This window comes from Cyclospora cayetanensis, unplaced genomic scaffold, assembly GCF_002999335.1.
Source record: "Cyclospora cayetanensis isolate NF1_C8 unplaced genomic scaffold, CcayRef3 CcayRef3_contig_97, whole genome shotgun sequence".
Taxonomy (NCBI): Eukaryota; Apicomplexa; class Conoidasida; order Eucoccidiorida; family Eimeriidae; genus Cyclospora; species Cyclospora cayetanensis.
In genome coordinates, this window is record NW_020312771.1 from 37,501 (window position 1) to 50,324 (window position 12,824).

Here is a 12,824-nt window from a genome sequence, read left to right on the forward strand (position 1 = left end):
CGCCCCTTCGTTACGTCGCTGCATGTCTTTGATTTAAAGCCGAGCTTTTGCTGTTTCCTCCGATACGGAAACCCGTCGAGTTAAGTGCGGTGTGTTTTACGCGAATGTGTATCGGTATATTGGATTGCTAAGCCTAGCCAAACGGCTAGTCCGCTGTTTAGCTCATTGTGCTACAGGCCCTGCACCACAATCTATTCCAGCATGACTTGTATGCCGTACCTACTCGTCCCCAAAAATACCACTGCCCGCGTCCGCCAGTTCTTGCAATGCCACAAAAATGCGCTGCCACGCAGCCCTTTCCGAGGGCCTCTGGTGGCGCACGGTGTGCTGTCCCACTGACGAATGTTTAGAGATCTTCAGCGAATGCAGCTTTTCCACCTCCCCGCGGCCCGTCGCACCTAAAGACGCACATCCCAACACCCACCCGGCACGAGCAACTAAATCTCACAAAACCCTCACATGTCACCAGCCATGGGACTGTAATGCACTCAGCTCATTGCAGGAAAAAGGCGCAGATCCTCACTACTAAGGGTCCCTCGTCTACTCCCCACCTCCATCCCAACCATCCCCCCCCGTCACCGTCCACTGCCCCCAAGTGTGTCTGCTGCGTACCAGGTCGCATGGAGAACGGCTCCAAGACGATTCCCAGTCCAGGAATATCCAATACCCCCTGTAGATTCTGTACGTTATATTCTGCCACCCTCACCAGTCCGACGAGAGCTCCTCTTAATTGAGAGCTTTCTGCACCAGTGGAATTAAATCCCTCCCTTCCCTCGAACCCGAAGAGCCACCACTTTAACGTCGAACACGCCTTCTCTCCAATCGCGTTCGCTGGGCTTTTACAGTAGGCCCTAAGGTTGTTCAGCCAAGCACATACAGGGCCCGACTTGAAATGTGAGCAACTGCCCGGAGGCTGCAAGTCTGCATCATCTTCCTCTTTGCCACCCGTTAAAACCTTTTCCGCGTCGTTGCTGCTGCTGCTGTTGCTGCCGATGCTCCTGCTTCGTAAAGCCTGCAAGTTTCTGGCACCTACTTCTTGAGGTGGCCTTGGAAGATCCGCTGAAGGAATCTCACGAGGTAAAATCTCGTCAATGAACGGTTGCAAGTCTTCAACTGTTTGCACATCGATGGCATTTTGCTGCAGAGCACGAGAAAGCGTAGCAGGGGCATCGTTTGGCCCAACGTGCAGTTCAACGGCCAGCTCGGGGAGCAGGGCAGCGTCCCTTTGCAGTTTGCGGAAGGAAGCATCTTCCAGCAGGCTAAGGGCTTGAAAAAGCCCTCCATCGTACTGTTCCCCATGCTGCTGCTGTGGCAGTTCCTCTTGCTGCTGCTGTGGTAGCTGTACTTCCTCTTGAAGTGGCTGCTGAGTTTGCGCTTGACCCTGATGCTGCTGCTGCACTTGCTGTTGCCCTCGCTGCTGCTGCACTTGTTGTGGCCCTCGCTGCTGCTGTACTTGCTGTTGCCCTCGCTGCTGCTGTACTTGCTGTTGCCCTCGCTGCTGTGGCAACTGCTCCTGCAGTTGCTGTTGCTTGTTCCACTGCGGCTGGCTTTCATGTTGGCTGGTGTTCTCTTGTGCAACCGTTTCTGTGTACAGACGGCTGCTGCCAAGAACCCCAATAGTAAGCGCACGCCCAAGAATAAAGGAGAAGCTCTCTACCTCTTCAGCACCCGCAGACAGCCAGTGTTCCATCTGGTCTTTGTAGCGGCAGACCAGGCCCAGCAGTGGCAGCAGCTGGTCCGTTAGCGTAGAATCCCCCTTAGCGGCTGCATACTGCGCTATGCCCCTCCCCAGCTCTTCGAGGCAGCTGTCCAGGGCGAGAACCTCCTCCTCCAGACGGTTACAGTGCTTTCTCTGGAAATCGGCGAACGCCCACAGGGCATCCACAGCGTCCTTGTACACCGCATGATCGCGCAGATCTGTGCGAGACCCCAGAGCCCCCACATAGTACTCGACTGACTGAGAAACGGACAAAGCAAAATACCAAGGGGGCGGAGGGACATGGAAAAGCCAAAAAAAGAATACCAGCCTCTATGTAAAAAGTATCCAATGAAGCACGCGTATTCTGCCGCTCGCCGCTTTTGAGCATTCTGCTTGCAGCAATAACAGAAGCGAGAGGGCGGGGGGGAGAAGGGGGGCGCAACAGGAACAGTTGCAGATATGAAGCACACGAAGGGCAGGAGGCCGATACAGGACGAACGATCGGGAGGGAACAAGTCACAAACGACAAGTGCTCCCACGAAACTCTGCATCTATCTGCCTCAACAAAGCATTGCTTTAGGCTTCCCTCATCCAGCTGCAGTGCTTTGTGCACCTGTCTGCCACCCCGATTTCTGCCTCACCAGGACATCGACGAGCATGTCCAGTACCAGCGTTCTCTGCCAACAGTGGATGGGAGGACCCAAGGAACGGAAGTCTCTAACCGTTGCCACCACAAGAGACAGCACGTCTTGTGTTGTAATGATACCCAGAGTCCAGGCAGCCAATCCAGCGCCCACCACGGTCCTGTAACTCCCAAAGGGAACGCCGGCAGGATAAATAGTGCCGTGAGAAGTCACCCCATGCACCAGGGCCCGCAGGGAGAGGGGCTGTACCACGGCCTGCTGCTGGAAAGCTGAAAATCAATCCAACAGCACAAAGCACATATATATACATATACAGACATACACACAAAAATACAGACACGGGCATAATAATAGGACCTCTCAGTAGTTCCCACACCGCCCAGATTGGTTTTTTGGTCATTTTTTCCGCTGTTTTGCTGCCTGGCATGGGGGGGACAGAGAGACCACACGAATAAATATGTATCCTCATAGAGGTCCTCCATATGCACCACAGTACCAGGAGCCCAACAAATCATCAGCAGGTGCAACACGACGACCAACGCAGCAGGAGCAGCTACTGCTGCACTGACAGTCCCTACCTTGTCGATCGAGATCCTCCTGGTTTGAGTGAAGTTTCCTAGAGGTCCAGCTGACCACCTTGCTGGCAAACCAACTGGTGAGCTTGGCCACCTGACTACCCATTCCTGCTGGCCGCGATTCCCGCACAACCTCAGTGTCCAGCTGCTCTACATGCAGGAAGACAATGCACGGAGGTGGAGGGTGGGTGACGGTCTCCCCCCTGCCCACGGCCTCTGCAGCTAGAAGGTGACTTCTCGTTGCTGCAGCGAAAATCCGCCTCATCTCAGCGCTCATCTGGGCCCCCGCGGCGTACGCTACCTCCGGGTCGAGGTCAGCAGCAGAATTGACAGCCAAGTTCTTCACTCCTGCCAGTACTCTGTACGCCAGCTGAAGAGCCGGTGTCTGTCGGCCCGAGGCGCTGAGCACAGGCAGGCAAGCCCCCAGTACGGCACGCGCTTAAAAAGTTGCACGTATACACGGCACATGGAGGCATTTATAGAGAGCGATGAACACAGATCTCGCGTGCATATTAATGCCCTCACGCGAGCATTCGAAGAGTACACAGGCGCGTCCACATACACGCACATATATTGATCTAGATACATGCACCCACATTTTGCCTGCATACATAATCGTGTGTACACCACTGGCATGCACATACATATACATTTATATATGGACGTGTAGATGGAGATGCGAGGTAGATATATACACGCCAGAGTACATACTTATGCAAAGGGAGCGACACAGATGCGCAGGCCAGTTTAGCGTGAAGAGGGGTGTTGACGAGCTGCAGCGGCGACCCTTGGTCCTACGGGAGGGGTATCTTACTTGATAAAAAAGCGGAAGGCGTGTGTGGGACGTTGTGCAGAGCCTGGAGAGGCCGGACTCATGAGTTCTTCGTATCTATGCGAGAATACGGAATGCAACAGCACAGCAACCAGGGAGTCTGAGTGCATGAGCGCCATCGCTGCGGTAGCCTCGGGGTCTTTCTCCCCAGTATCTCCCACGAGCACAGCAGGGCCTCCTCCCTGGCCTAGGGCATCTACGAATCCGGCGACCTTGGCAATACCCCTGGCGTGCTGCCCAGTCAGCATGCTCGTGAAGCTCATGTTATTCTGGAAGCCGACAGGCCACCTATCCACGGCGCTGCTGTATATATGCCGGGGACCTGCGGTGAGGATGGTCTCAACATCACTGCGAAAGGATCGGGGCCGTGTTACCTTGGCCACCACGGGCGTAGAAACACGGGCAGACAAGACACCCGGCCTGCGAGGCAGCTTCGGAGTGCCGCTAACCTCGACGGGACAGTTCTCTGTTTGAGACAACTGGCGGAACGGACAATCCGCGAGTGGAATGCGCAGGCCACTGGGGGTGGATGTGTGGGGCCCCAAGGCCAAGAAGTACAGCAATGTGCCTATGCCCGGATAGGGCAGCCCGCGCGCGAGTTGATTGTCTACGCCTCCTAGGTGGTTTCCAAAGACTGTGGCTGCGCCGGAGCTCCACAACGTGTCGTCTACATCTGTTAGCACCAGAACGCTATTGAAGGAGGCGTTTACACGCTTGTATACACTTGCGTCGGGAAGCTGCAAGAGCGCCACCTGCGGAAAGCCGCCAAACGGGGGCGAGGCCGTCGTGGCTGGAAGTTCTCCATTCGGGCGGATGCTGGCGCCCGGGGAAGTAGCGCCAGGCCAGGAAAAGGATGCATGCGTTGTGCTGCGCTTCGAACTGCGGTCCACTGGAAACGTAGCCTGCAGGTCCCCAGCAGCAACCTGAAAGACGCTTGGCACTGGTACGCCCCACAAAGCTTTCTTTGGACCCTCGCTCTGTTGGTCGTTTGCACTTTCTACGCCCCCTCCATCAGGGGCCCCTGATTTGGGGGGTCTCCTGGGGTGTGCATCGTCTGCATCAAGGCCTTCTTCTGGGGCCTGGTTCCCCAACACGTCCCCTGCCAGGATGCGGGCCAGATGCGTTAGGCACAGAGCAAGCAGGAGGGGCAAGAGCAGCGTGCGAGAGGAGAAGGCCCTGGAAGGCGGCACACTGGTTCGGCGGTGAGGAAACATCGCGAAGGGAGGCAGCCCTGACTGCGAGGCGACATGTAGTAGAGGAAGAAGACGCATTCCAGAGAGACTGCAGATTTAGCGACGCTCTCGTCGAGCGCCTCTTAGGGCGCCTCTTGGATCCCTGCCCTATCGGGGCCCGGAAAATGTATCTCCTTGTTAGGGCCGCATTAAATACTTTTCGGAGCTCCCTCTCTCGCCGCTGGCCGCTGGTTAGCAGGCACCAATAGGGAAGACAACTTGCGAGAAAACAAATTCAGAGGGGGTGAGGAATGACTGCGCACGAATCGCTGGGGAGGGAGGTGAGGAGTGGCTTAGGCGCAGGTCGAACCAGCTGGGAGCGTACGCGTGAGAACGGGGTTAAGCCTCCCAAGTTGAAAACGCAGAAACGAGGCCAATGCGACAAAACAAACCTCAATCAAGGGCGCACTATGCGAAAAGCACGTGGGATGCCTCGCTCGAACCCCTATGCCCATCCATTTGGGGAGCTGTTCATCATCATCCGCAGCAGGGCTCTGTGTGCATCCCTCGTATTTACTGCACCGGCTTGCGTAGAATGCTTATTTACCATGCAGGGCCTATTCGCTCTCATACTGACCACCACTCCTCTGGAGGCAAGTAAAATATCTGGACAATGTAAACAAACTACCTGTATTCAAGGATCGGAAGAGCAGCCTACCGCGAGCGGCGGCGTTCTCGGCGACCCAGCGGCCACAATATACTAGCAAAACTAGGTATAATTAGATATCCTACCCGCTTCTAAATCAGACGAAGTGCTCAAATGGTAATTAAAAGGTTCGCTGAAATGCATATTGTCTTTCTTCATGTGTACGCTCCCTCGTACTGGATCGCCGCTCGAGCGTTGCACCGACCTGACTTCAGTCAAGCAGTACAATTTTGTGAGCAAGGCTCCCGTCGCAGCCATGTGTTTTGTTTAGGTCCCATTAAGTCTGCATATGCGGCTCAATCCTCCCCTGTAGGGGAGCATAACGCTATGGCACTGGGTGGTCTGGGCTCGTTGCCTACCCCATGAATTGTGCGTCCTGTTAAGTGGTACCTTCAGCATATTTGGCTACTCAAAATGTGCCGCTGCCTTGCCTGAAAGATGCTAAATATTTCTGTGGAAAATGCTTTTATCGACCCACAGTTTTTGGCTTACGCGCCTCCGCTTCCTGTGGCAGGTAGAACTGCGCCCATATAGTTACTCTCATGCATCTTGAATTTAAAACTATTCATACTAGTTAAATTCATGGCTTTACTGTTCTTGCATCCTATTCCTTGTGAAGGATACACACCACTACTTCCTGAGTGATAGAATATACACATACTGTAACGCTCGCTCGAGAACCTCCTTAGTGAGACACTTGGTCTCAACCCCAAAGCAAAACTAGACAATAATTCACCGGTAGAGCGCCCTTCTTTTCTTGCGTGCCCTGGGTCCTTTAGAGTCCCTTAGAAGGAAAGAGCGAATGCTAAAGTGGGCTTTGTGACATCTGACGCTCTAGCAAAATTCTCCTCAGGGGAGACCCCTACAAACGGACTCAATATAAACATATGGAAACTTACTGTGTGGTTGACAAAACGTATCTAGCCCATTCGTATCCGGTCCCTTTCAGCATGCCGACAAGAAGGGAGAGGAACGGCTGGAATGCGCATGGCTGCACCCTTTGAGCACTTCCAGCTGGTTCCGCATGGCACCTAGCGCTTACGAACACAACACCACGTCCGGTTATGTCAAAGCTACGGTCCTCTGCAACAACTAGGATACAAGCACAAACAAACCAACCAGTCAAACTCCTACTAGTTAGTAGTTGATGCAACACGTAGAGTAGGAAGTGTTTGAATAGCGTAGCCTGCTACGTTCTCTCCCCCTTCCCCCTGTCAAAAGCACACCTTAGGAACCATGTCTATTTGTAGTGCCCAATCGCGTGCAGGATACCGAAAGAGTTTCCGACCTGTGGCGGTTCCCCAGGCAGACAGAAACGTGGAAAAAAAGACCATGAGAAAGACAAAAGCGTGCATCAGCGAACCCAACAGAAGAAGACATATACAACTAGCCACCAACGAACGCAGGGCCAAGCCAACACCATGCCTGCGGTGCAATGGCTCGATCTCAAGGGAGCGCTTAGATATGTGGGCCTCCTGTTACGAGGCAAACGGAAACGAAACGTGTCAAGTAAAATAAAATACACACAAGTTGAAAAGTGCCTCCAGGCCTCCTACAGCAGTATCTGCGTGCGCATACGGCGTGTGGATGCAGATTAGTCGACATCAAACCACAAAGATGACTTGAGGAAAGACGTAGAACAAGAGTATATGAGAGTGCTTACGCATAAGTCGCAGTGTAGAGAACATGTTTACACCACTAACCAGCCGCTTTTTAAGCAATGCACAAGGATGAAGGCGGCAATTTCAGGCAGAGCACGTGCTGGGAAAAGAAAATTACCCAACGCAAGAAATATTGTCCATGTCGACTGGGTCTGCTGACAAATCAGACCCAAAAGGTCTATCAGGCAACAAAGCCCCCATGGGTCTCTGCAGCACTGATGCTTGCGTTCCCCACCCCATTTCACCCAGACGACCGGTCGAGTGTGGTCTGGCGAGTAAACCCTCTACACGTCCAGATATTTCACTGCTCCCCATAAATCCTCCGCCTCCACGGGGGTCACCTGCCTGCAGCAACGTCCGCAAATCATTCAGGGAACTTGAAACTTCTTTACAAAGCCAATGTTCACAGTTCTGTGGCACCTCCAACTCTCAGGGAACTGGATTAGGCAAACAAAAGCGCTGACTCGAGAGAGCCTCGCAAATGTGTTTAGACACCTGAGAGCAAACTCTTTTGTCTGGTCGGCTTCTGAAGCATCTCGTGAAGCCTTCCAATCCATCAGGGTTTAAAAGCCCCCAGCTCGAAACACACAGCAGACCGCTGCTTACCGTAACTCCGTGCTTGCTTCTCTTTAACATCCTGCATACAACCTCGTGCACGAACCAGCTGTTCATTGAATTCCCCAGTTAATAAAAGTGGCTGCTGACGTTAGACCGCGTCGTGCAGGCTTATGACACAAAGGACGTTCACAGTGTAGATTAGGGCGCAGGAGAGCAAGGGGTAGACAGGTGTACGGCTGTGCAATAAAGCCAGTCAGCACAAGGAAGAAAGCCACCCCAACAAATTGGGTTTCGTGACCATAGTATAGCGAATTTTGGCTGCTGCTCTCAGTCTGTCCATCTGCCTCCGGGTGGCTCGCAGTGGTCCTAATATGCTCAATGAGTAGCCTGGTAATGAAAGCACGCAATATTCAGCAGTTCGCTTAAGATGCACTTCCGTGCTTATGCCTCTATAGAGTCCGTGAAGCGCTGAGACATGAGTCGAAGGTATTTGAGCTACTTTTGATAAGGAACACAGCTGGAGTAAGAAAGAAATGGACATGCTGGCTAAGCCTGCTGACAACGACATAGATGATATGCTCATCCTTGGCCTCCGGCAGTCCAACAGTACTGTCCACTGTCAACTCTGCCCAAAGCATCTCCAAAAGAGGGATGCCTTGCAGAAGGCCTGTTTTAGGAGTATTGGTCAGGTAGCTGCTGACAATCTGAGCACGCTAGCGCTCGCCTCCAACGGATCGCGTCCTTCGGCCAAGGAGAACTCTGAGGCCTCTTCAGTGTGGTGTAAATTCTACCAAAGTACAGAAGAGTAGTATTGTCTGCCTCGTGCTGGATGGCACTGCAGAGCGAAGTTGGGATGTACAAGCGACAAGCTTCCGCTTTGTTTTAAACCACACCCGGTCACCTCGACATGGAAGTGCTTTACCTTTCCGCCATTCTGGTTTTCGGCTAGTAGAGGCGGATGCATGGGTGCCAGAAGCATTAGACTCCCAATTTCGATGAAGACTGTGAATATTTACAGACAACAGCGGCTGCAGTGCAAAAAATGTGAATTGCTAGGTCGTGGCGAGAGTGCGTCAGCGGCCGCGTTGGTGATGACGTGAAATTACTTCGCTGAAAAGTAGCACGGCAGAAGGCGCTCAAGTCCGGGATCCTTTCCAGTATTCCCAGGGCCCTGGAAGATACATCAAAGACTAAAGGCTGTTCTGGACAGAAGAATGCCAATAGAAATAGTGTCGGCACTTTTAACGTCCTACCACATCGTGTTGAGTTCCTTTTTCTGCGACGAATACTGTCTCTCGTTTCTAGAGGAAGCTAATAACAAGGAATTCTTTGTTATTGGAGAAGCTGTAGTTTGTTGAGAGAGAATAAGGTTCACCGCAATGTCGCGTGCATCGGCTTTTAGGAAGGCCTGATACTAACAATCGGGGAGCCAGCATAGCGGGAGAATTGCACGGCGTCCGACAAGCATCCTGGCTAGGGCGTTGCCTTCTTGTACCTGGGGCACACACTGCCCTTTCTTAGGTGTATCATGCAAAAACGCTGTGATCTGAGCAAGCGCAGGAATAATCCTTTCCTAATAAGTGGCGGACCACAGAAATCCGGAGCGTGTGGGTGAGGAAAGGTAAGGGCTCCGGTTTATTGCTTCAATTTTTTTGCCGGATCCGGTGTAAAATTTCAGCCTAAACATGGAAGCTCCCAAAGACAATTGTTTACATGAAATTCGAACACTTTCGTGCCTTCACATATCACTGCGCATCGCGCAACAGCTGAAGGCCACGCCGCAGTGCAGTGGTTGCTCTCAAGCATTCTGCCTGAAGACCAGTACCAGTATGTTGTCCTTGTAGATTGGTATTCACCCTCTTTAGCAGGCTTATAAAGTTCTCCAGTAGCTTGTAGTTGCAGCTCAGCAGGGAATTCAAGAAGTCCAAAAGGCATACGCGCGTACTCAAGTTTGCGAGGACGATTGTGAAACACCGTTTTTGTGCGAGTCACTAGGGTGAATGGGGATTTGTAAGGAAGCTTTAGTAAAGTCCAGTGCCGAGTAGACTGTTGATCCGTGTAAGCTGTCAGGCGCTTCGCCAATATGAGGCATGGAAGACTGCACCACGGTAATTTTTCGGAACGTACTGCTACCACACGTGCGCCACCTCTCGTTTTTTCGGCACCAGCACCGGGTTTTGCCGAAGAGGCCTGGTCGATCACTGCTTTTTACCTTTCCCTAACAAAGCATTACCCTGTCACTTATTTTCTTCTTCGTGCTGTGGAGGCAGCTAAAATTGAGGAGCATAGCTCAGATCCCACATATAAGTGCAGGACTGTGCACTGGCCGACCACCAGGTGGCAAGCATCCAGGCAGCTCATTATAGTGGCACACCCCCCAAACTGGGCATTTTCCAAGTCTCGCTATTCCTCGGCCCACGGCTGTGTTGAAGTGTTTGAAAAGAACCAGTTACAGACCCAGTAAGACTTGATACATGCTCAAATCGGTTCGCTCGTAGTGCGCTGCTGAGCCGCCTGAATGAAGAGACTGCCACATATTATTGAGGTACCGACTCTACCCTGCCCATCATACATGAAAGGAGTATTGATCAGGAGACCGGGAGCTACTTCTGCGTAGCGCTTCCTGACACTCCTTGTTCAACACCACGCATCTACAGCCACATGTGCGATTTCATTTGGGATAGCCATGGCATTCCTATGGGATACATCATGGTACACAAGTCCAACATTGAAGTCACAGACTTCGATAGAGCCCATTTCCGATTCAAAGTAGCATTTACCTGCCACTGCCTCGCAAACCCTTTTTGTTATGCCGCCCCTCAGCAAATGTGAATTCCAGGGACTGTGAGAACGAGATAACAGGCAGTTTGCGCTGTTGCATCGTCTCCTCTGACAACAGAGCGCCTCCAGACCCAGTCTCCTGTGACGCACGCAGCACCTAACCGCTAGTGTGAACTTGCACCAGCACGGAATTGGCCCCTGGTGGGTAACCAAGGGAGGCTCTAACCTTTGTAGCCCCCTTCGCTGCACCGCAGCCTGCGTGGGGGCTTTTCTCTTCCGAAATACGGCTTAAAATTTTACCAAGCAGGCTCCTTCCGCTTGGCACAAATCCGATTTTCGACTTATGGTCTTTTTGCACTAGCTTGCAGCTCCGTATTATTTGACCCAGTGTCCTAGAGCATTGGCGGATGTGTGGTTGGGAGACTCTGTGGCCCTGTGTATCAGATAAGGTTTCGTGTTGCGCTTTTTTCTTACCCAGCTTCGACTGTAGGCTAGGGCCGATTGGCACACCTTCAACGTCCTTAGGTTTTGAATTCCTACTTGGCGCTTCCCTTTAAATCAAGGACGCAAGAGATAGTCACATGCGCTCTTGAACCATCAGCTACTCAATTTTTTGTGAAAGGCCCACCTGTCGGCTGCCGACTTGCTGAGTGGCTGCCCATCGGGAGTCCACCTGGCTTGAAACTTTGAGGGGGCAAGACATACAATGATGAGGCAGCTGTTCGTCTACGTTATGGATTTTGCAAGCCAAAGTTCGTGACTATTGATGTTTCGATGTATTGATAGGTTTGCCTGCTTCAGCCTATTCAGTTCTCCCAAGGCTTGTTGTTGGGCTTCTTTTGGCAAAAACCGATGCGTCAGGGCTTGTATTAAGTCTTGAACTGTAGTGATTTCTCCAGCCAGACGAATATTTCTACATGAACGGAGCTTCTGTTTAGTGTTTCTGCCTTTAATAGACACGCAGCAAAGGGCACTCGTTTCTTCTTATCTGGGCCTACAAAAAGAGGTGACTCTTCAGCCGGCTGATGAAATCTTTAAATACTTGGCCATAGGCGGCACCCATATGCTTTTGCTTGGCACAATCAATTTTGTAGGCAGACAAGTCATGCTTTTATAATAGCTGTGGAGCTTCTGCGTTTACATCAGCTTGCAGGAAGGCCTCTGCCACCCTAACAGGCTTTGTGCCAGCGTCTACTCCTAACAGAGAGGTATCTGGATCACCAGATAACTTGATGGAAACGCTACAAATGTTGTAGGGAGAGCTGGTATGCCACTGCATTCATAGCCAGTGGATAAGCGGGTAACAGTGGCATCGAACCTGTTGCTCTCTACTTACGGTCTTCGTGGGGAGGCAGTCAACTCCAGGCTCGGCAGAAGTTTAACAGAAAGTTCTTGGGTGTTTCTCAAATAAATCTCGGCTTTCCCTGCCCACAGCACTTCCACTTCCGACGTGAAAGGAGAGGGAAAGCTAGGGCGCACCCTTAAAACACTTTGAGCATTCACAGCTAGTTGCACACAGCACCCAGCGCACACGCAAGCAACCTTGCATCCTGTCCTTTCGAAATTACATTACTCTGCTGAAATTGAAGCATAAGAACAGAAAATCAATGTCAATTTTAAACTAATTATTAGTGATATAACCAGTGTAGTGGATAAATTCAATAAGGGCAGATCCATGTGGAAATGCTATCAAGCCACTTATGTTGAGTTTTCGTTTGGTTCAGCGATTGGGGACCTCTGATGGAGCCCCAGAAAAGAGTGTTTTTCTCTATTATTAGGGTATTTAGCGCAGCTGTGCTCGGATTAAGAGCCTGGGGCAGCGTGTTTGAGAAAAAGCAGATGGTAACCTCCTTAGATTAGCTCCAGATGTCCCGTAGGGGTGCCCTAGGTAGCAAAATAAATCAGTGGCATGTTGATTTGGTCGATTCCTTCTTTTCAGCAGCTGGTTTCTATACTTTGTGTGCGTTTACACACGTGTATGTGCATATGTGTGTGAAAGTATGTACGTATGTATGTATGTATTTGTGTGTGTGTGTGTGTGCGTGTCTATCTGTCTGTCTGTCCGTCTGTATATGCCTGTGCTTGTTTGCCTGTGTGTATGCGAGCATACTTGCTTGTCTGTGTGTGCGCAAGCATGCATGTTGGCTGCTGGCGTGCGCGCATCCGTGTGCATGTCGGCGTGGGTATTAGTGCGTG

At 51.7% G+C, this 12,824-nt stretch overlaps 1 protein-coding gene across 1 annotated transcript; it reads right to left on the minus strand.

The window, feature by feature from the left end:
* Positions 1–493: 493 nt before the first annotated feature.
* LOC34620823 lies at positions 494–5,021 on the minus strand. Its single transcript, XM_026336195.1, has 6 exons — positions 3,764–5,021; positions 2,901–3,356; positions 2,336–2,612; positions 1,580–1,979; positions 1,362–1,468; positions 494–1,259 (listed from the first exon to the last, which is right to left on the minus strand). The coding sequence occupies exons 1-6, from the start codon at positions 5,019–5,021 to the stop codon at positions 494–496; spliced, it is 3,264 nt and encodes a 1,087-aa protein (XP_026191980.1).
* Between the last annotated feature and the right edge of the window lie 7,803 nt (positions 5,022–12,824).